This window comes from Chrysemys picta, chromosome 4 (assembly GCF_011386835.1).
Source record: "Chrysemys picta bellii isolate R12L10 chromosome 4, ASM1138683v2, whole genome shotgun sequence".
Classification (NCBI taxonomy): domain Eukaryota; kingdom Metazoa; phylum Chordata; order Testudines; family Emydidae; genus Chrysemys; species Chrysemys picta.
In genome coordinates, this window is record NC_088794.1 from 146491624 (window position 1) to 146516383 (window position 24760).

Below are 24760 nucleotides of genomic sequence, written 5' to 3' on the forward strand. Positions count from 1 at the left end.
CTCCTCCCAGTCACCTCCCCCTTATTAAAGGAACCCCAGCCGTAGCTCCTGTCCTGTCCTCCAATCATGGATCATTTACTGGCTCTTTAGAGTGTGTTCCACACTAAGGACACTTGGTGCTGACCCAGCACTTTTCAAACATTCATTAACTTTCCCCCATAACACCACTGCAAAGCAGGTATTGTCAAAGGTCTAATAACTTGTTCAAAGTCCCATAGGAAGTCAGAGACGAGACTGGAACTCAGGACCTCCGGGCGCTAATGTCATGCTCTGTCCTCTAGATTGCACTGCAGTTCTCAAGACAGGGGTCCATCTGTGATGGGCACAGCACAAAAGGTTCAGTTAAGTATTCACCCCCTTTTGCTGAAATTTCGAGTGGTGTCTGGACAGGGCGGAAAAAAAGACTGCAAAAAATAGCCCTTCCTATGCTTGTTTTACTTCTTGCCCAAACCAGGGAGGGCAAAAATTAAAGAGCTCGCCAAACTTTTTTAAACACTGGAAAAGGTTGTGGTTCAGTTTGAGGTTTGGCCTGGTTCTTAATTCATCTGAACCCATTTGTCTATCCCTGCAAACCACAGGGTCATGGAGTCTATTGCTACACAAGATTGCCACAGTGCTATAATCTATTTACTCTGTGTGCGTCTTTCTCCAGCGCACACGCACCCCTGACGTATACTGAACACAGGAGAACCCTGACATGCAGAAACAGACCTCTACAGCCTGATACAGCACAAGCTAAACAGCGCGAGTTACCACTACAGCACAGATATTTCACAGCCAGGCTATGTGGCACCTGCACACCTCAGTGAAAATGTCCCTGCCAATTAGCAAGCATTTCTGTAGAATAGTGACTGAGCTGTAAATTCAAACCTCAGACCATCGGCCGGCTGTGACAATTTTGTCAACTCTCATGCTTTTATTGCAAATCTTGCAATATTTGGTGTTTTTCTTAAAGTCCCAGCTCCCAGAGTCAGGTGATTACAGGAGACTCTCAGCTTTAAATTTTTTTTTAAAGGAAGTTTCTTGCCCTCATGGTTGAAAAGAAAAGCTTGAAAATGTGCACCTAAAAGCTCAAAACCCTGAAGGCAAATAAAATGAACCAAAATGTATTCTTTAGAAATCTAATGATTTTAAAGATTTTGGAGGGGCCTGATTCCGGATTTTTGAATGTTTGGGGTTGAATATAGTGTTCTAATAAGCAAGGATTAGTAGTGATAAGATGAGTCTATAGTGTCACAACCACTCATGTAGGCCATCAGTTTGCTTTTTCTACCAAGGTGCATACAGTCCCATTCGAGTACCATTAGCCCAATATTCTCATTTGGCTAATGAAATGGAAGACTTAAGCCGGGCCTTAAAAACCTCTAAGGATGGAGATTCCACCATCTCCATAGGTAACCCATTCCAGTGCTTCACCACCCTCCTAATGAAATAATGTTTCCTAATATCCAACCTAAACCTTCTCCCCGGCAACTTGAGACCATTGCTCCTTGTTCTATCATCTGGTACCACTGAGAACAGTCTAGATCCATCCTCTTTGGAACCCCTCTTTGGGTAGTTGAAAGCAGCTATCAAATCCCCCCTCATTCTTCTCTTCTGCAGACTAAACAATCCCAGTTCCCTCAGCCTTGCCTCGTAAGTCATGTGCCCCAGCCCCCTAATCATTTTTGTTGCCCTCCGCTGGACTCTTTCCAATTTGTCCACATCCCTTCTGTAGTGGGGGGACCAAAACTGGGTGCAATACTCCAAGTGTGGCCTCAGCAGTGCCAAATAGAGGGGAATAATCACTTCCTGCGATCTGCTGGTAATGCTCCTACTAATACAGCCCAATATGCCGTTAGCCTTCTTGGCAACAAGGGCACACTGCTGACTCATATCCAGCTTCTCATCTAATGTAATCCCCAGGTCCTTTTCTGCAGAACTGCTGCTTAGCCAGTCGGTCCCCAGCCTGTAGCGGTGCATGGGATTCTTCCGTCCTAAGTGCATACCCTCCAGCGTATCTACCTCTCCCGCCAGCTTAGTGTCATCTGCGAACTTGCTGTTCCATGGTGAACCAGGACCAGAGGTGAAAGTAACGTAAAGGACTTACCAGTATGCTGGAGTCCTGGGCAGGGGGGGCGGGGCCTCAATCAGAAGGGGCGTGGCCTCAACCAGAAGAGATGGGGTCTTTAAATCACTGCCCAAGGCCCCGGCCACCGCTGCTACGCCGTGGGGCCCAAGTGGCGATTTAAAGGGCCCAGGGCGTAGCGGCAGTGGCCAGGGCCTCGGGCAGTGATTTAAAGGGCTTGGGGCTCCAGTCACTGATGGAGGAGCAAACGGAGATGCTGAAGTCCCTAATCACACTGCAGGCAGAATACATCCATGCTCGTCCCCTCTACAGCAGATACAGAACTGCTTCCGTGCCCTCCCCAAACTCCTCCCACACATTCCTTACATCTTCCTGGCCCATCGCAGTACCCTGTTCGCTCCACCCCAGCTTCCAAAATGATAGCTGGAGTTACACACAGCTATGAGAGCCTACATCAGGAGACTGCCCATCACTGTAATCTCCCTTTCCACCAAGCTTCTTCTGCGTGTTGTTACTTGGTATTTAATAAAAACATACTCTCTGAAAGATAATCAATCTTTATGTGTCTCCCACACACGGTGATTGCGGCTGGAATTAACACACAGTGGTAATTAGAACATTTGCAGACTACAAATCATGGTCAGGAAGCAATCAACAAAATGTTCATGGAAGGAGGCAAGTTAACAAAGCATGGAGAGTGCTTTATAGAAAGATGCATTACTGATGCTCATTGTCAAAATGGTGCCTCGAAGCCTCCTGGATTCGAATAGCCCCCCATTGTGCCCCTCCATTAGTCCTTGTATCTGGCTGCTCAAAATCAGCTGCTAAGAGATCTGCCTCTACACTCCACCTTGGGGGAAACTTTTCACCCTTAGCCTCACAAATATTATATGGCGTAGCGGGCTGCTATGACCATGGGAATATTTTCCTCATTTAGGTCTAACCTGTCATAAAGGCACTGCCAGCGAGCTTTTAATCTGCCAAACGCACATTCAGCGGTCATTCTACACCCACTTGGCCTACTGTTAAAGTGCTCCTTGCTGCTGTCCAGGTTTCCCAGGTAAGGCTTCGAGGCACCATTTTGACAATGAGCATCAGTAATGCATCTTTCTATAAAGCACTCTCCATGCTTTGTTAACTTGCCTCCTTCCATGAACATTTTGTTGATTGCTTCCTGACCATGATTTGTAGTCTGCAAATGTTCTAATTCATGAGCCACAGGAGTAAGGGGTACGCTGAGTCTCCCCGGATCACTATGGGCATTTCAACATCTCCCACTGGAATCTTCTGGGCTGGAAAGAAAGTCCCTGCTTGGAGCTTTCTGTACAGGCCGGTGTTCCTGAAGATGCCTGCATCGGGCACCTTCCCTGACCACCCCGTGTTGATGTCAGTGAAACGCCCACGGTAATCCACAAGTGTCTGAAATACCATAGAGATGTACTCTGTCGCAAGATGGTCTGGAGCCAAAATTGGGATCTACATGCCATCTATCACCCTGCCGCAGTTAGGGAATCCCATTGCCGCAAAGCCATCCATTATTTCACGCACATTTCCCAAAGTCACAGTCCTTCGTAGCAAGATGCGATTAATGCCTCTGCACACTTGCACTAATGCAACCCCAACGGTGGGCTTCCTGACTCCAAATGGATTCACGATTGGCCAGTAGTGGTCTGGAGTTACCAGCTTCCACACAGTGATTGCCACACGTCTCCACCGACAGGGCAGCTCTCATTTTGGTGCCCTTGTGCCACAGGGCTGGGACGAGCTTCGCACACAGTTCCAGAAAGGTGGCTTTCCTCAACCAGAAGTTCTACAGCCACTGCTCATCCTCCAAGACCTGCACAGCGATGCGATCCCATCAATCAGTGCTTGTTTCCCGAGCCCAAAGGCAACGGTCCATTGTGTGCAGCTGCTCTATGAATGCCAAAAGTAATCTGGTGTTATTTCTTTCCCTGGCACACTGCAGGTCAGGCAACTCTGAGTCCTGTTCAGTGGGGAGCTCATGATACTGCATGACCATCTGCGATGGGTGTATAACAGTGACCACAACAGTAGAGAGAAGTGCAGGATCCATCCTTTCAGGCAGAGATGGTGGGTGCACAGTAAACAGGAGGCCATTGAAAAATGGCGTGAAACATAATTGGAAGCCCATGGAATGATGGGGTAGAAAAAAACTGCATTGTGGGACATTGAGCCCGCACCCATGATGCGCTTTGATTCACTCCTTCCCACAACTCTTAGCTGCAGAAGGTGGCGAGTTGCACAGTGGGATAACTACCCACAGTGCACTGCTCTCACTGTTGACGCTAGAGCACCAACCATGGACATGCTCCACTGATAGAAGGAGCGTTGTATGAACATGCAAAAGCAATATAATTATAGCCGTTTTTGATAGTTGGCGTAACTTGCATCGATAAAACTCTAGTGTAGACACGGTCTTAGAGTAAAGTGCACGTTTCATGTCACTGCTGCTCTTATAGGCTACTCAGAAGGGACCAAACTAGCAAGATGTTCTCTACCCCTGAGGGCTATGGTTAAAATAACATCATGACAGAGGACTGCCTCCAAATTCCTAGAGCCTGCCAACTGGAACCCAGGAACTAAAGCTGGCCGTGCAACATGAAACTACAGACAGCTACTAGGTCTGTTCATCAACACCTAAAAAACTCTGCAATAGTAACGGAACAAATGCTAAAGACAAAATGTCCTTTAACTGATCTGATCTATGATTCAACAGGATTTCCTCTCTGGATAAGAAGCTAAATATTTTGCTGTAGCTGTAAAGCGTGATTAAATCAATATTGTGGTAGTCCAGCACACGTAACTCAGAGAAATGGACAATCCACCACACAGGACTCTACATTTTGTACCCAGGAGTGCAGCAGCCTATACAACTTTCTTTTAACGTCATCGTTTAGTCACATATCCACTCTGCCAGTGCCATGTAAGAATACATTTCCCATTACAAAACACTCTACAAAGCCAGTAATGAGTCTTCGTAATGGGCAACGTGGAGAGAGTACTAATTTTCCCCATTTTTATCCTACACGAAAATGACAACTTCCGGGAGGGGGGGAGGGGCGGGGAATAACTGAGTCATCAATATTACAAGGAACATGCTTTGTTAAAATAGGACATCTGTGTGTGGTGGGGAAGGAGGACTTAATAGATGCATTTGTAAAAGAAATGTTTTATTTTTTTTCTCCCCTTAGGACAGCAAAAACATTGATTGCTCTAAAACTGCATTAAAGTATTCAAACTAGTTTACAGTTTGTAGCAGAGCAACTTGTTAAAGCCACTTAACTTGTTTTCTCTCTTCCACCTGTTGCATCTTGCTATTTTTGGGCCCCTGATCCTAAAGTGCAGCAGATGCCTGCGTCCACACAGAGACAGCTGCAGGATTGGCCGCAGACTGGAAGCTCTTTGGGGCAGTGACTGTTTTTTTTTATGGGCATGTCTACACTGCAGCTGGGACCATGTGTCCCAGCCCAAGTAGACAGACTCCCCCCGAGCTAGCACACTAAAAATAGCAGTGTGGACAGTGGCTTGGGTTAGTCACCTAAGCTTGGACCAGAGGGTCGGGTGGGCTTGGACTCAGGTGGGTCACTTGGGTGGGTAACCACTGCTGCTACTGCAATATCTACACTGCAATTTTTGGCATGCTAGTTTGAGCGGAGCTAGCGTGAATCTGCATATCCAGGCTGGAGGGCTCACTCCCAGCTGCCGTGTCGCCACACCTTACTTGTACAGTGCTTGGCAAATGGGGAATTTGATCCTTGATTGTCGCTGCTAGGTGTTACTGAGGCGATAATTCTAAAGGCAAATAGGTGAGGTTAAAACTCATCTTTCACTGCTCATCCTATTGCCTTTTAACAATGCATGCAGATTGGAGCCTGAGAGGCCGGGTCAGTTTCACTTCTGTTTACAGTCAGTTTCACTTTCTAGTTCTCATACCCTAGCTGGATGCTTTAGTGCTTGGGTTGCAAATCAAAGAGGAATGTGGTTCCTTTAGAACTAAAAAGTTTGTAATTGACTTTTTAAAAACGTTATGTTTCATGGAACTATTTATTGATGCTGAGCTGTGATTCAGGTTTGGGGGCTAAACAGACCTGGCAGTGTACTTTTAAAAGTAATAATAACTGTTTCGTTAGGAACATTTCCTAATAATTTTATAAAATTTGGAACATTAAATTACATGAGGTCAATGGGGAGATCTGATTTAAAAAAAACCACAAAGGAAGATACTATGCCAACATAATTAAATGCTCCTGATGGTTTGCTGTTTGTTTTTGCACTGAAAGTGTATGTTCATTTCCTCTTGCACTCATGCCATCATCACAACTTACCTAGCATAAAACACACACCATCCAGGTGTAAATCCAGAATTAAGACCGAACACAAACACACAAACTTGACTGAAACCCACCTAGCCTGATTTTGCCCTCATTCACATTGGTGTAAATCCGGAGTAACTCCATCAGCAGTAGATGGAGTAATACTGGTGTGAATCCTGTGTGGGAAGAGTCAGGCCCATCATGTCTAACACAGTTAATCCAGCTAATAAAACATTTGATTTTAGGGGTAGAGGGGAAAGAAGGAATCAAAACAGAGCTGATCTAGTCTATGTGTTGCACCTGCTCAAAAGCTGAAGAGAATTTTTCATTCAAAATATTTTTACAATTAAAAATGTTTTTTTCATAAAAAATGAAGATTTCCATGGGAAATGTCTGCTTATGACTACATTTGCTGTCTAAAACCCCCCAAAACGTTTTGGTTTTTGACTAGTGAAACCCAAACATTTTCATAAATTTGTTGGTGCGTGGCACCTAAAAGCTGAAAAGTTTTGGCCAGTTGGGTGATCATTTTCAGTCAGATCCATTTTTTTCCTCCCAACTGACTGAAACTTTCCAGTTTTCAGGTGCTGAAAAATGTAAAAGATGTTGAAAATTCTGTGGATTGGCATGTTCTATTTTTGGATGAAATCCCCCCCCTCCCCCCCCCCCAATTGTAGAAAATGTTCAACAAAAAATGAGTACTTTTCATTTTCATTGAATTTTTTGGTGGGAAAAATGTATTTCCCCGAACAGCTCTAGTCATCAGTTTCCCATAGGCAATGGGAACTGTCAGAAGACAGGATACTGGGCTAGATGGACCATTGGTCTGACTCAGTATGGCCGTTCTTATGTTTCTATCTACCATCCATCTCCTCAGCCCTGGACCAGCCTCTCCTGCCATCCTCAGAAAAGGATGTGATGATTTTTTTTGAATCACACACTCCTCCAAAGGAAGGACTGTACTCACTGCCCTGGGGCCTTTACACTAAACATAATTAAGAGTATTTCTCCTTTCGGTTCTAGCCATCCTGGGCACACTGGCATAGGTAAGCCTTCAATAAACGGGCGCTTAATCCTGCCACACTTACTCATATCAGAATTCCCATTAAGAGGGTTACTCACATGAGTACGGCTTCCAAGGATTGGGCCCCAGTTTGTGCTACTTTTATAACCAGCACTTCATATCGAAGCACAGTGAAAGAGCAGAACATTTGACATGAAAAGCAACTAAGAGCAAGTGCCCTCACAGCCAACTTTCTCCTCCTCCTCGCTCCTTCGGGGACATCGTAATCCCGTGTTTACAACTGCCTAGTCTCGGCCTGGTGGTTACACAATGCCACAAACAGAGCAGAATAGATTTAACTGGAAGGATCAAGTAGAATAGGGAAAGTACGCTAGAAAGGAGCAAAGAATAAAGCCACAAAAATATATATACATACATATAACATACACCTATATGTAAACACACACACACACACACACACACACAAACAAACACACAGAGTGTCATGATAGAAAATCAGTAAGTGCGTCAGGAAAAACTATGAAAAACAAACAAACAACGAGAAGGCTTTTTCTGCAAACCTGACATGCTGGAAATATTAGTCCAAAGTGTGAAACCCCCTTGGTAATATATGGAGGGTCAGTTCCTCAGCTGGTGTCAAATGGTGAAGTTGCATTAACTTCAATGGAGTCGTGCCGATTTACAGTAGCAGAGGATTCAGATGTGGAAGGCAGCCGGATGCTGAATGACTCTAGTCTCTGACCCAGTATTATGAAGTTTGGGGGTGGAGGGGGCTGTTTTGGGTTTGGTGGTTGTTTTTTTTTTTTGACAGGTGGAAAACAGTATTAGAAAGAAAGAAAATGAATAAATATAACCAATCCCTGACTCGATAAAGTAACCAATCTAGAGCCAAACTTAGGTTTCAAACCTTGTAACTGCCACATTTTACATGCACAGAAGAAAGTTATTTAAGGGTGAAATCTGATCTGCTTTCAGCCCAGCCGGCAGGAAGATCTGGAAGAAGTGTGTCGCTGTTCTTTCTCGGATGCAGCTGCCAAAGACCTATGTAAATCACAGAGGCGACACTACGTGTGCCAGCACAGCTGCTCTCCTCCCCGACAGCCTTCTCTTCCTCCACTTAGCAGCAGCACACAGTGCCCATCTGAACACCTTGATTCAACAATGCACCCTTCATTGCGAGGCCAGGTATTAGCTTTTATTGCATTTTACTTCTGTTTAAAGGCTTGACTCTCCACACTCTTAGGGTTTGTCTACACTGAAATGACACCAGCAGCTGGCCCATGTCAGCTGGCGTGGGCTCGTGGGGCTCGGGCTGCAGGGCTGTTTAACTGCAGTGTAGACATTTGGGCTTAGGGTGACGCACAGGAGCTGGGACCCTCCCCCCTTTGTGGGGTCCCAGAGCCCAGACTCCAGCTCAAGCCTGAACATCTACACGACAATTAAACAGCCCTGCAAACCCAGGTCAGCTGACACGGGCCAGCCACAAGTGTTTAACCGCAGTGTAGGCGTACCCTTACATGAGTGCTCGCTCTATGGGACTAGTTCTATCAGTGCCTGACCCAAAGCCAAGAAAGTCAATAACAAGACTCGCATGGATTTTGGTGGGCTTTGGATCAGGCCCTTAATCAGTAAAGGTCTACAGGATCGGGCCCCAGAGCATAAGCAAGGCTGCTGCTAAGTACCCTGAAAACCAACCCAGCTCCAGGCATAAAGGACTGCATCTGAATTGCACAGATAAGGACAGACGACTGCACATAAGACAACCTCTATTTTCTCCATGCATCACACAGGGACTTTTACTGCTTGTATTATTTTTTAATTGTAGAAGCACCTCTAACAAAGGGCCTTTTCTGTGTTACGGTTAGGAGCTGTTAACAGTTCATGGCATGTTAAAAACATTAGACTTGTGGACTCTAAGAAGCATATTCTGCCCTGGGATGCGCATGCACATACCTCCCACTGAAGTCCGTCTAAGCTATGCACACCTGCATCCAAACAGAGGCTTTCTAATTGTACATACATGAAGGAGATACAAATAACTGTTCTGTTTTCAGTGCTCTAATAAAAACCAACCCAAGTACAGATTTAAGAAAAAGGGCTTTTTTATGTAACCAAAAAAAAAAACAACCCACAGTCTTCAAATACACGTGCCTACCCACTGTCCTAAGAACGGCCATACTGCGTCAGACCAAAGGTCCATCTAGGCCAGTATCCTGTTGTCTGACAGTGGCCAATGCCAGGTGCCCCAGAGGGAATGAACAGAACAGGTAATCAAGCAATTCATCCCCTGTCACCCATTCCCGGCTTCTGGCAAACGGAAGCTAGGGATACCATCCCCCCATCCTGGCCAACAGCCATTGATGGACCTTGCTCAATCAGGGCCTGAAAAGTCTTCCCACCTAAAGAATTTCCACAAGGAAACAGAGATTTTCCCTCTGATCTTCCTCCCACCCTGGTGTTACATAGAATCTTGAAGTGTGCACACAAGGTTGCAGAAACGGTACACTTTAGTGTTGCAGTTTCACTAGCGCAGCCCAGGTTCCAAGCACACCCTGGGCCCTTAGCCAGATGTGGAGCTGAAGTCAGGCAGTTGCACTAGTGTATTTCTCAGCTCTCCTATCAAACATCCAGACTTGTCACCACAGCAGCAATTCAGGCCAATTTCTGTGACAAACATACTCACGGCCAGTGGTAATATCTGCCTCTCTTCAGTTCAACACCAGCAGAATCCACAGCACCTGCTCACCCCAAAGAGCATGTGCCTGGTTGAAGAAGAGCACATGCCACAGCATATGAATTGTACGTGTGACAAGAGGACGTGGGAGGTTTGGGTTTTGAAATAGGGAAAAAATGTTAAAACGCATTATTCTTTTCATGAGCATCATCAGCATGGATGCATGTCCTCTGGAATGGTGACCGAAGAATGAAGGGGCATACGAATGTTTAGCAGATCTGGCACATAAATACCTTGCAATGCCGGCTATAAAAGTCCTATGCAAACACCTGTTCTCACTTGCTGGTGACATTGTAAAAAAGAAGTGGGCAACATTATCTCCCGTAAATGTAAACAAACTTGTTTGTCTTAGCGATTGGCTGAACAAGAAGTAGGACTCTATGGACTTGTAGGCTCTAAAGTTTTGCATTGTTTTGTTTTTGAGTGCAGCTATGTAACAAAAAAAAAATCTACATTTGTAAGTTGCATTTTCACAATAAAGAGATTGCACTAAAGTACTTGTATGAGGTGAATTGAAAAATACTGTTTCTTTTGTTTATCACATTTACAGTGCAAATATTTGAAATAAAAATAATATAAAGTGAGCAGGGTACACTCTGTTTTCTGTGTTGTAACTGAAATCAATATATTTGAAAATGTAGAAAAACATGCAAAAATATTTAATACATTTCAATTGGTATTCTATTGTTTAACAGTGTGATTAAAACTGCAATTAATCGCAATTAATTTTTTTAGTTAATCGTGTAAGTTAACTGCGATTAATCGACAGCCCTAATTGGAACGCTTGGTACACACTTATGGAGGATGATCAGGCTGCCTGAGGCTACAGTTGCTTCTAATCCCCATTCATGTAACGCCCAAGTTAAGCTACCTCTCATTATGTAAATACACCTATTATGTAAATATAATTTATGGGCTAGCGTTGTTAAAAGAGATTAATGAAGCATCAATGCTTCTAAAGAAGAAACACCTTTCCAAACACTTCTTATGCAAATATTGCTTGTTCAAACTTTATGCATTATTCAACCATAGCATTTCAGTGCTTTCAATGACTTTCCATTAACAACGCCTTCCAAGAACTGTAGGCCCCTGCCAGTGCCACCTGGGGCAGAGAGCAGGGCAGAGAGGCAGTCCTTTCTGCCTCTGGGAATTTGATGGCTTCCTTCCTCTAGGATTCCCAGGATCTACAGAGTTGTGAATTCCTGACTCTCCCAACCCCCACCATCCAGAAAAACCCTCTTATCTTGTAGGAAAATTATCAGGAAGCCCAAGTGCCACCTCCCTGAAGGATTTTCTGTAGGAAGGGATGATCCAGCCCTTTTCTGAGCATGGAGAGCAAAACTGAGGCCTCATACAGGTCTCATTGTTACCTCGTGCTGCCTCTGTCTGGTTGTTGTATCCACCTCTTGTCTCTCCTCTTAGACTTAGACTGTAAGTTAACATCTTTTTGTGTGTGTTTGTACAGCACCAAGCACAACGGGATCCTGATAAGTGCTGCCATCATACAAACAAACAATAAATAATAATAAAGCAAGGCTAATTTGGCTCTCTTTCTTGACAGCATGTCAACCTGTGTAGCGAACAGAAGGCAACCTAGAGGTCTTGTTCAGCCCTTATCCGCTTCAGGCTCAGGCTAGAAAGCTGCAGTGGAACTCCCTACAGTTACTCAGGCCTTTGTCACCTTTAGAGTGGGTTAGAGCAATGCACGGAGAAAGGGATGCGCCGGAGGAGCTTTTGGAAACGTCACCTAGTGCAGAATGCAGTGGCCTGTGTGCTCAGACATCCTTAACACAGGTGCTCTGAGCTCTGCACTGGCTTCCAGGTCTTCTCCAGGTGCAGTTCAAGGTGAGCAACAAAGCCCTAAATGGTTGGAGCCCTGCCTACCTGAAGCACGCCTCTCTCTTTGTGGGGTCCTGTAGCAGCAGAGATCAGCAGAGGTGTTCAGGCAACCGATCCTTTAGTTCAGTGGTTCTCAACCAGGGGTCCGGGCCTTCTGGGGGGCTGTGAGTAGGTTTCAGGGGGGCCGCCAAGTAGGGCCAGCATTAGACTTGCTGGGGCCCTGGGCAGAAAGCCTAAGTCCCAGTGCATGGTGCTGAAGCCCAGGGCCCCAAGTCTCGCCACCTGGGGCTGAAGCCGAAGCCTAAGCAATGTAGCTTCATGGGGCCCTCTGGGGCACGGAGCCTGGGCAACTGCCCTGCTTGCTATCCCCTAACACCGGCCCTGGCTTTTATATACAGAAAAGCAGTTGTTGTGGCACAGGTGAGCCGTGGAGTTTTTATAGCATGTTGGGGGAACCCCGGTGTGACTGTCCACACCCCTAAGGTCAGGGCAGAGTGGCCTATCAGCCACAGTCTATCAAGCCGCCCTTAGACTCCACCGGACCCCAACCCAGGGGCCTAACAGTGGCATAGCGGCTTGCCACTGACTCAGCGTAGGGGTCCTACCGAAACACACTGAGGTTTCCCAGGTGGGAGGTACCATTCCGTTACCCTCCCTGGGTCACTTCCTACCAGAGTCTGCGCTGGGATCTCCCATGAGATGTCTGGTTCTCTGTGGTCAGCGGGGCCGGTCGCCTCCAATGGCTCCTCCAGTCGCCGAGGTGCAGGTGGGGCCAGAGTGGCTCTGATTCCTGGCGTAGTCAGGGGCTGTGGCTGGCCCTCCACAGGAGCTTCCCAGACAGGTCCTTCCCCTGCGGCCTCCAGCCCAGAATGAGCTGGGCTCCCTCCCTTTATACAGTTTGAGCATTCGGAGCATGCCCAGTCTCACCAGGGAGGCGGGACTTCCGCTGTCAATAATATGGGCTTAACCCTGTCTGTGCTAGTGTGGGGTAAGCAGACCCCGTCACACCCAGCCTTAGTTTACATGGGTAGCTGCGTTTTCTCAGTGCCAGCCCTTCACCCATGCTTCCCACCTTGGTCTGATAGAGCCCGAGTTTCTTGAGCCTCAGGGCATTCTACGGGGCCTACCTTTTTCCTCAAGCTGGTGAGGAAGAGGTGGGTGTGGGGGGCATGTGTGGGTTGAAGGAGCATGTCCTGATGGGATGTGTTTGTTATTTCTTACTGGCCGATTTCATAAGATCTGCGGCTGCTGGTCTGGCACAGGTACACTTTAAAAAAAAGCAACGCAGTGCCACTGTCTGCAGTTAGAGAGACCAAACGTTTCAATTACTGATTCTTTCTCTACCTAGGTGTCAGGAGGAGAAAAGACACACTCAAGAGCCACCCCTGAAGCCAACACATTACAGCTGCTCCTCTGGAGCCGGGAAATGGACAGCATGGCAGCCTCCCCGTAAATGTTGCTTTTCCATAGGGACTGTGATGTGGGAAGACAGGGATGGTGCAGACTAGTCCTGTCTCGCAGAAAATTATTTGGAGGGATCCTCAGACAATCCACACTGCAGTGGATCCAGTGCAGTAGAGAAAGCCCTTCCAAAGCAGCGTATGCCTTCGTCCTGCCTTGAGCGCAGGGGACTGGACGAGATGACCTGCTGAGGCCCCTTCCAGTCCTACACTTCTATGATTCCATGACAGCTGTATGCAAACGAGCATCTCTTCAGAGAAGGGACTGGTGCTGTTGTTCTCTAGGGCACTGGAGACCTAACTTAGCAAAGTTCATGTGCTGTTCTGTCTAGCAGGGATGTGCAGAGCAAATTTGTTCACACTCTTCACTCAAGAGAAATCTGCCAGTGGACTCAGTCTGTCTTAGACAATCATGCTCTCTCATGTCCCCTCGGAGCTGAATAAAAGCTGCCATGCCAGACAAACAGGCATTGGGAGGGAGGCAATAACAGTTCTATACATGAACTCTCACCTAACATACACTGCAAGAACTTGCTGTTGATACCAGTTTATGCCTTCAGCAACCTGAGTGAAATCTGTCTGTCATCAACAAAATCTAGCCCAAGGGAAAAGAAGAAGAGAATAATCAAAAAGCTCACTTTTGCTAGTGAATATCTTTAAATACACAGCACCTTTACATTACTGTTACCCTATGAATGCACCCTAGCCAGCTACCACTGTCCAGCCAATAGAATACTGGCATTTTCCAGACTGCCAGCAAAATGAGAACTTTTTCATCAACCCTGTCACTAAACAGAATACACGATGGTGTGGTATAATGGTTTTATCAGCATGAATTTGGGATGGACACATTCCTCACAAGCAGTACAGCGAATTATGCAGGTCCACAAGTGCAGATGAGTGCAGAAAACCAATAGGATTTGTGGTCCTATATCACTTAGGTGATTTTGAAAATCTCCCCTAGAATATTTATTCCACACCATCCCATCATCATTAAGTAATATTTATTTGGCGAAAGCGGTTTCAGTGGCACGCCAGGAGTGAAAGCTGGAATAGAGAGGGTTTAGGATGGAATTGGAGGAGAGGAATTCCAGGCACAGACTGTAGAGTAGGTGTTAAATGTGTTTAGAGGTGAAAAGGGAAAGGGGATATGGGGTGATGGTTGGAGAGACAAGTGGGGTCAAGGTGGGGGGGATGTAAGATGGAAGAGTCTAAAGCAGGGGTAGGCAACCTATGGCACGCGTGCCAAGTGAGCTGATTTTCATTGGCACTCACACTGCCCAGGTCCTGGCCACTGGTCTGGGGGGCTCTGCATTTTAATTTAATTTTAAATGAAGCTGCTTACACATCTAAAAAACCTTATTTAATTTACATACAACAATAGTTTAATTATATATTATAGACTTATAAAAAGAGACCTTCTAAAAATGTTAAAATGCATTACTGGCATGCGAAACCTTAAATTAGAGTGAATAAATGAAGACTCGGCACACTACTTCTGAAAGGTTGCCGATCCCTGGTCTAAAGCACGCTTATATTGTGAGGGGAAGGAGCCAGATGAGAGTGAAGGTTTAAGGAGAAGAGTAAGGGAGGGGATGAGAATGAGCTCCAGGGAGATCAGATGGGATGGGATATACCAAAGATGTTACAGAAAATCTTATTTTAAAAAATCTGGGGATTATATTTTACAGCCTTCCTCTATAAGTGGGCTGGTGCTTAGTTACTGCTAACCTAGCAGGACTAGGGACTTGTAGGTGATGAAAATCAGAGGTGGTTGAGAAATTTTTTTTTGCTCCCACCTAAAATGTCAGCCTTGTAACTATTGGGTTTCTATGTTAGCCTCCAATGGATGAATGGGGAAGTTCACATCTCTCAGAGGATTGTTTCTGATTCTGAAAACAGACAAAAGTCACTGCATCCATTACACTTGTGTCACATCTTCCAGGCTCCCAGCAATCGTAACTTCTAGAAACTTACTTTTTCTTTTTAAATGAAAGCTTAGATTCTGGAGAACAAAATGGCAATGTGAAAGAGGTGCCAGCACTGTATTGGCTGACTCTGAGCCCTGACATTAGCGTTTATGATGGTGAAGGATTAACAGTGCTTTGGCATCAACCAACCATAGTATGACCAAACCATGTGGTAAATGCTTTTCAGTTTTACATTGCAACCCTCCTGCTGTTCCAGTCTTGGAACTGTCATTGAGAAAACATCATTAATTGTCTTCCTGGAGAGAGGAGAAAGAACATGAGGTACAGACAAATATGAGGTAAGAATTATGTAGACAGAATCAATTCAAGATTTCATCTCAGTACGATTAGTCAATTGTCTCTGCCAGATTTGAATGCCCATTCTCTAGAGATGAAAGGGATAGCACATCTCTCTTATATGTCCATGCCTTGGAAAGATCTTAGCTTACAGAAATGTCTATAATTCGGAATCAAAATTTCCCCCTCTTCTTCTTTTGAACAGTTTACAGAAATGCAATCATTTAAATTGATGCAACAGGAGCTTCAGGTTTTTATAATTTGACTGCAATGAAAGCATCACAGTAATGCATTAAATGGCTTACGCATGACAAAGAAGAACAAGAAAAATAGATTCTTCCCAGAGTATCTTCTGGTGCTAGAGGCAGGTCATGTTTTTCCACAAGTCTGTGGGTATATCTACACTACAAAATTATGTCGACCTAAATTACATCACCATACAGCCACCGCAGTAATTAAATCGCTTCTGTGTGTCCACACTATGCTCCTGGTGTCGGCGGTGCGCATCCTCACCAGGAGCGCTTGCACCATTTGAACTGTCAGTGTGGGGGATTGTGGGATGGCTTTTGAAAGGCAGTAACAGTCGATACAAGCAACACAGTGTCTACACTGACATTGCATCGACCTAAGCGCTACACCTCTTGTGAAGGTGGAGTTATTAAGTGGGTGTCGTGAGCGAGTTACATCGGTGGGAGCTGCATTTTAGTGTAGACGCTTACAGAGTTAGGTCGACGTAAGCTGCCTTATATCGACCCAACTCTATAGTGTAGATCAGGCCACACTGATCCCAATCCTGAGATGGGTACCACCAGTTTGAGCCCTAATGTCCACCGAAAGTCCCATTATCTTCAACAGTACTCCATGCAGGTGTAATATGCATGCTGGTGGATACCTTTGCAGGATCAGTGTCATTCATCTACACGATTCCAAGCTTCAAAACATTTTTGTGTTGTTGTGCTGGTGCTGGTCTTGTCCCACAATAGTCTTATCAAGCCTTGAGAGTTGAGAATGAATTTCGTGATTCTTATAGGGCCCTTTGTAAAGGCGTCAAATACAAAGAGCATAAATTTCCTTTCAATGTTACATTCAAAAGCGTGGGCAGGTGTTAAAGCCCCTCCTGACACAACTTGCAGAGTGGATAATCTTGGGCCCATCTCTGCTGATTTTCATTCCTGCTGTGTGCCCTGCCCACAATCTCATGATTATGGACAGTATTTTCCGAGATGCTTTGATACCAATTAAAGGATCTGTATTCTTTTTTGTGTTATGCATATATGTTACTCTGTCATCTTCGTAAGATAAAAATACCAATCCAGCAAATAGAACAGGAGTACTTGTGGCACCTTAACGACTAACAAATTTATTTCAGCATAAGCTTTCATGGGCTACAGCTCACTTCTTCAGACTAGGGTTACCATACGTCCGGTTTTTCCTGGACATGTCCGGCTTTTCGGCAATCAAACCCCTGTCCGGGGGGAACTGCCAAAAGCCGAACATATCCGGGAAAAATACCGGACGGGCACTTCCTCTCCCGCGGCTGCTCTGCTCCTCCCCTGACTCAGACTTCGGCTCTGTTTAAGAGCCAAGCTGCCCGAGCCAGCGCTACCGGCTTCGGGCAGCCCCCGTGCCTCCGGATCCCAAGCCGCTGGCTGGGCACTTCCCTTCCTGGGCTCCAGCTGCTCTGCTCCGGTGGCTGGGGTCCGGAGGCACGGGGGCTGCCCGAAGCCGGTAGCGCTGGCTCGGGCAGCTTGGCTCTTAAACAGAGCCGAAGTCTGAGTCAGGGGAGGAGCAGAGCAGCTGGAGCCGGGGAGGAGAAGTGCCTGGCCGGCGGCTGGGGTCCGGAGGCAAGGCGGCTGCTGAAGCCGGAGCGCTCGGGCAGCTCGGCTCTTAAACAGAGCCGAAGAGTCAGGGAAGGAGCACAGCAGCTGGAGCCTGGGAGGGGAAGTGCCCGGCCGGGGGTGCAGGGTCCGGAGGCATAGGGGCTGCCCGAAGCCCGAGCGCTACCGGCTCCAGGGTTTGCCGGGCAGCCTCCAGACCCTGCGCCCCCGGCTGGGCGCTTCCCCTCCCAGGCTCCAGCTGGGGGAGTTAGGGCAGGGACTTTGGGGAATGGGCGGAGTTGGGGCGGGGAAGGGGCAGAGTTGGGGCAGGGTGGGGGGTGGGGAAGGGGCAGGGCCAGGGCCCCGTGGAGTGTCCTCTTTTGTTATTTTTTAAATATGGTAACCCTACTTCAGATGCATAGAATGGAACACACATTGATCTGATGAAGTGGGTTTTAGCCCACAAAAGCTTATGCTGAAATAAATGGGTTAGTCTCTAAGGTGCCACAAGTACTCCTGTTCTATTTGCGGATACAGACTAACACGGCTGCTAGTTTGAAATCCAGCAAACAGTAACTGTTAACCAACTTCCAAAGATGCATGTGCCAATCTTGCTTTTCCTGAGGATCCTGCAATGCAGCAGTTGATCTGCTCCAAGTGCAACAGGAACGTGTACGTTTTCCTATATATTTCTGAAAAAAATGATGTGAAGTGGATCTCCATTCTAAAAACAGAATTAGTATGCAGGTAGAGTCTCTCAAAGGCATTGGAATCCCTAAGGCTAGACTCTCAACTGCTTTAAACTGGTATAACTCTATAGACTCCAATGGAGCAATGATAATGTACGTCATCTGAGGATTTAGCCTAAAACGGCTTAAAACATACGGCTGGTCAGACCCTTAGAATCAGTGAGGTTCCGCAGCTACTCCGTTGCTCACTTATAACCCCAAACCGAATATTTACAAATTCTTTTGTTTAGAATTTCAGCCCCAATTATTAAAAAAAAAAAAAACCACAACATTTTGTCTAAACTTCCTGAGACATGTAAGTTTAATTAAAATGCATAGGTACGGTGTGAGAGGGAAGCCTATTGATCAAGTACAGGAGGTGGTAAGGTGACATCACAAGGGCTGGAAAAATAGGTTTACAAAGCACTGGCTCCCACACTTTAATGTGACCCGATACAATGACTAGCCAAAGAAATTCTGGATTTGATAGGCAATCCAAGTTTTACTTGGCTGACAGACTAGAATGGCTTTCTGTTTTTAACTGCAATATAAGTCACTCTGGAGAAACAGATTTTGCCTCCATCGTATTTTAAATGAGTTAATAAAATGTAACTTAGAGGAGTTACTATTAAAAGGTTGAGGGGAGGTTTCTCCATTTCCTATTTTTAAGTAAATCTTATACTCCCATCCATCTGTCTGGAGTTGTGCAAAGATTGTCTTGAGCAGCTCTTTGGAATACGAGTTATCCCATATAGATTAAAGTTGTATTTCCATCATACAGTGTGTAGCTACGTTCTGTTTAATCGCTATGCCATTGGCATATTCTTTGTATTATGTTGACTATTTCTTTGAGATCTTCATGTCTGTACAGGTAATATAGCAGCCTGCAGATTAAAATCGGCATGGGGTTTGCCTTGAGTTAGCTTTCATTTGTTCAACAGGAAAAAAATCGCTCTTGCACGATTCAGTTTCATTCCATGAAACAATGTTCCCTGTCCACATGGGTTGAAGGAACACCAACACCACGAAAATTATATTTCTGTCTGAGAATTTTGCAGCTGCCATAGCTACAATTAACACCTAAGATCTCCATCACTGAAAGATGTTGGTGAAAAAGTTTGTGTACTTTGTACATCTAATTAATTTCACCATTTCCCGTTTTATTGTCAATCAATCAGACAGTTTCTAGAGAAGAAAATAACTTTATAAATGGGAGCAGAAAAAGCTCTTACAGAAAAAAAACGGAAGGGCTTTATTTGTTTGTTTTACAAGGCACTATTTAACGTGTGCACTATCAGGAACTGGATTATTTTAAATACGTCAATTAAAAACATTCAAGTTGACTGTATCCCATTAAGGGTTTTGTTTTTTAAATGAAGCCCATGCGTAAAGAAAAGATCCATCAGAAAGACAATCTTAAAGGAAAGACCACTTCCATTTGACTGGAAGGGGAAAAAGGCACCACAGCACACTAGATATAGCAAACACATGACTGCAGTTCTAAAATATGCTCTTGGTATCAATACATGACTAAGAATAGACCCAGGATGGGATGGGCCCTTTGTAACTGTGCTTCTTTGTTTTATCTTTACAGCCCTACCAGGGCCTGCAACTTCAGGAAACTAGTCTTGGGAGACAAATCTACAAAATTTAGCTCCAGCTCCACATGCAAGTGAAAGGAAAGGTACATCACCTGTGACCGGGCAAATCCAAGCAAAGGGTGATTTGGCAATGTCAACAGCACAGGCCAGTAACATTTCACCAGTAATTAGGGGATTACAGGTAACCTGGGATAGAGGCCTTGTGCAGTTAGGTCATCTGCCCCCTTGTGCTCACACTGGTACCTTCCTGTGGCACTGCTGCTGAGGAAGATCACAGCTTTCTTCATGCCCAGGGCCAGTACACAGGTTGTCCCATTCACAGTTCTCTGCCTCCCTTGAGCACAACAGCATCAGCCAATGCCTTCCCCAGATGAAGCAGTCAAAATCCTCTTTCAAGCAAAGAAGTATTGATTTGCTTTTCACAGAACAGAAAGAAAAACTGAAAATACAAGCTGGTAGGAGCGTACACGGGCACAGAATCTGCAGTAAGACCCTGACAGATGCAGTAAAAAAACAAACTTAATAGGAAAAAATTAAAAGAGATAAAAATCACCCAACTTCCAGGCCAGCTTATGGTCCCTCCGCTGTGATTCAACTCCTCTGCCCTGCTTTCAAATGAACATGTGCCTAGAAAACCCCCACGCTTACAGGACCCTCTGCCCTTGACATGAAGCTGCCAGTATTTACAAATATGTTTAGTGCCTAGGCCCCAGTGTGGCATCAAAATACATGCGGGCTGTGGAGCGAGGCATACCTTTTACTGAGGTTAGAGAGAATAGTCATAGATTCATAGGCCCCTAGATAATAAGTGGCCCTTATGATATAATATATGGAGATATACATATCTCATAGAACTGGAAGGTCATTGAGTCCAGCCCCCTGCCTTCACTAGCAGGACCAAGTACTGATTTTGCCCCAAATCCCTCAATGGCCCCCTCAAGGATTGAACTCACAACCCAGGGTTTAGCAGGCCAATGCTCAAACCACTGAGCTATCCCCCCATCATCAACTCTGACCTCTTGCATAACACAGGGCAGAGAATTCCACCCCCTGATTCCTGCACCAAGGCGTAACTTCTATTAGAGTTATAATGATTCATTAAGACCGACATCCTATCTTGATTTATATGCTCCAAGTGATGGAGAACCAGCACATCTCCAGGTAAGTTGTTCTAGTGGAGTTCTCTCATTACTCTCACTGTAAAAAATTGGCATCTTATTTTTATCTGAAGTTGTTTAGCTTCAGCTTCCAAACACTGGATTTTGTCATGTCTTTTTCTACAAGATCAGAGCCATCTACTGTCAGAAATCACTTCCCCATGTAGGCTCCTAGACCATGATCAAGTCACCTCTTGGCCTTCTCTGGATCAAGTCACCTCTTAACCTTCTCTGGGATAAACATTAGATTGAGCTTCTTTAGTCTCTCACCCTAAGGCATGTTTCCATATACACAAAAATTTCCTTCCTCTGGTGCACCACCGTAGAGTGACACATGACTATATTACATCCTCCACAGTGATTTAGTCTACAACTGACAATTTCCTTTTGTTCACTTCACCTAAACCTTCTGGCCTCTTGTATTGTTAAAGATTGCACTGGACACCTTTCCTGAAGGCCGTTTTCACTAACATGCAAAATGGACACATCAATTTTTCTTAGGACTTCCTTAGCCCTTCAATGAGGTCAGGTCACCTGCACACAGCCCAGCTCCACTCTGCAAGTGTCCGGACCAGGGTTCCCTCTAATTTCTCCCAGGCATGTGAGGAATGAATTTTATTATGTGCACCTCCATATTGGTGCACATAACAAAATTCATGTGGCAGGGGTGGGGCAGAGCGGTTTGGAGTGTGGGAGGGGGCTCAGGGCTGGGGCAGAGAGTTGGGGTGCGGGGGGGGCTCCATCTGTGCATGCGGGCTGTGGGATGAGATCAGGGATGAGGGATTTGGGGTGCAAGCTACCCCAGGGCTATGGTGGGGAGAGAGGACTCCAGCCAGCAGCACCCAGGCTGTGGGGGAGAGGCACCACACCCCGCCACAGCAGCTCCGGGGCTGGGGGGCCTCTCCCCCGGCCACAACAGGTCCATTCCAGGGCTGGGCTGGGGCCGGCGGGGAGAGACGTCTCTCCCTGCCGCAGCCCTGAGCGCCTGTGTGGCGTTCAATAGGCCACTGCGCGGCAGCTTAGAGGGAACTTAGGTCAGGACCCAGGGAGAATTATAAATATACACACCAAACTCAGCACAAATTGGACAGTCACGCCAGAGACAGCCACCTGCCTGAGCATCCGTGCTTCAAACGGTTTATTCTCGCCAGGCTAGACGGCAACACACTCATCGCTGTTACTTTAAGTCCAGACCCTTTCACAAAGCCTGGTTTGGTGCAGGAGAATATATTGTGGGGATCAGAAGGAGAAGGAATCCACCCCGTCCCCCAGCTGAAAGCAAAGCACGGAGCAACTGTGCATCCCCAGAACCTCCAGGGCCGACGTAGGAGCAGGTTTCTGTGGCCCCTAGACTGTCAAGTGAGTCCCACCTAGACCAAATATTCCAAATGCGACCTACCTGCCTCCCTGGGGTTGGCGGTGAAGGGAGACAGTCCTGGCAGTGAGAGAGGGACACCAGTCACCTCTTCTCCCTCCCCTTGGGAGTTTCTGGCACCTACTGGCCAGCTGGGATGGAGGGGCACTGATTGGCCAGCATGCCCCAGCTCCTGGAACGGGGGCCATGTGGCTCTTTCAGCTACGCTGAGGAGAGGCTCCCCTGAGTTACAGGTTATATGGTAAGAGCCCTGTTACCCCTGCACTGGAACCAATTCAATGCCTGGTTAGGAGAGATCGGGTAATAACCAGCTAGCGCCCGTCTCGTGTTTAATACAAGCTGCGGCCTGCCTCTCAAATCCATCCATGAGTCCACCCCCATTTCACCGCTGTGTCCATAGCAGTTGTCTGTAAAGCTTCCTGGCTCCAAAGAAACTGATTCCTGACCCAGAGAGAGAATGAACCTGGCCCGGCGAATTGTCATACAAGGGAAAGGCCCAAAACCTGACCTTGGGACGCCGCATGCCCCAAACATGGCCACAGCTCCGTGGCCCAGCTGGGCTCTTCCCCTGCAGAGTACTAGGTGGATGCAGAGAGGGAAACCCCCCCATCCCTGTCATTGGAAGGGGAGCTGCTAGTCCTCTAGTCTAGAAGCTGAGTGTCCCTGCCTCTCCCCCAGCACACACCTCACCTTAGAGCGCCAACAGTGCATCCAACGAAAATTCAGGAATGATAAAAAAGCCCTCATGCTTTCAGGGCTTAAGCCAACCTCTAGAAAGAGACTTTATTGGGGGCAGATTACCCCACATCTACCTACTCTGGGGTAGTTGCACCTTCCTCTGAAGCAGCTGGTCCTGCCCACCGCCAGACAGGAAAGTGGGTGAGATGGACCTTGGTTCTGGTCCACTATGACAACTCCTATGTTCCTATGCAAAAAAATGGTGGTGGGTTTGCATGGCAATGATCGGGGAGGGGGTGGGCGAAGGAGGTGCTTTGTCTGACAAGCAGGTTTCTGTCAGCCAGTGAGACCTCTGAGCAGCCCCTCTGCTTCATGAAGCCGGGCTAGCTGACAGCAGCAGAGTTGTCAGGGAATCTCTCCCCACAGGCTTACATGGGACAGGATGGCAACACAAGACACCCATCCACACCCTTCCCCCTTACCTGACTACTCCTCACCCGACAGCTAACCTCTCCTGGGGGAGTTGGAGTCTCCTGGTCACTAGCCCCTCTCCCCATGGAGGGGAGCTCCAGCAGCCCCATGCTGGCAATAGTCTGTGTGGGCTTTACGATGCAGGAAAGGATCAGCGCTGTCTCAGTGGAAGGGGCAGAGAACTCACTGAAACAAGCTGCCCCCTCTTCCTCCGGGGCCTCTCCAGAACCCAGATGCAGAGCAGCACCTGCTCCTGTCACCGTCTCAGGCTGACAACCCTGGGCATCAGGCAGGCTAGCGCAGCTTCCTCACCCTCCACGGAAGCAGGGGGCCTCTGCACTCCTTAGTCTCTGTCTCAAGGCCTCTCAGGTATGGGTGCATGAAGAGGCCGGCTTTCAGCATAACCACTTGGCTAGGTGCCGGTGGAAGACCGATGGAACAGAGAGAACAGAATGGCTAGTGGCAAGTGCTGCGTAGAGCTTTGTGGCCGGAGGAAATTAGGGGACCGGTTCAAGTACACAAAAACAGCTACAAACAGGGAGATGCTGCACAGCAACGTGTGCTGCATCTGTGCTCCCAGACTCAGAGCTAAAGATTGCGATAGGCAGGAGAGCAAGGAGCTGAATGTGAAACGGCTGTGAAGTGTCTGAAAATAGAACGTTTCAACGGCAAAAAATAAAAACTAGGTCAATAAGATAATGGGCTCCATTTAAGTGAAAATCATAGCATCTGTAATGGGCTAAATATGGCATCAATGCGTCGCCGAGAAAGAATATAATTAAGAGTATTTTTAAAGCAGCGTTTCCCCACCCCAGTCATACAAATCACAGCACACACTACCAGTATTCCTTCCACCTCACAGTATTGGAATGTGCTGGCATACCACAAGTTGGCCTTAAGAATGTGGAGTTTCCGTAGTACTTGAGAAGATCCCAAATGACAGTGGTTAGCCACATTCTTTCACTTTGAGATCACTGTTATCCATTTATAACACCAGGCAACGGAAATAGGTTGGGAATCTGACATTTTAATTCGTTTAGCATTCAACAAAGTGGTACAAAACCAGGTGTAATCAATTGGCTAAAATCACACAACCGAGGGAGACATCACTTATCCAGCGCTCTCCGAAAGCTTCCCAGAGAGGGCCTGGGTGTACACAATAAATTCACCTTTCAACAGTGTTCATTCAACAATAAGCTTCTTGGAA

At 46.6% G+C, this 24760-nt stretch overlaps 1 protein-coding gene across 18 annotated transcripts in view; it reads right to left on the reverse strand.

Moving 5' to 3' along the window:
* Positions 1 to 24760, reverse strand: part of SAMD4A (sterile alpha motif domain containing 4A) — a 225753-nt gene that overhangs the window by 104552 nt on the left and 96441 nt on the right. The window contains exon 1 of one of the 18 annotated variants that reach the window (XM_065595745.1): positions 7987 to 8160. The exons of the other annotated variants lie outside the window; for them this stretch is intronic. Coding sequence (XP_065451817.1) covers positions 7987 to 7993 — 7 coding nt within the window. The 5' untranslated portion in view covers positions 7994 to 8160. Of the gene's footprint in view, positions 1 to 7986; positions 8161 to 24760 lie in introns of those variants that run through there. 18 annotated transcript variants of the gene reach the window in all.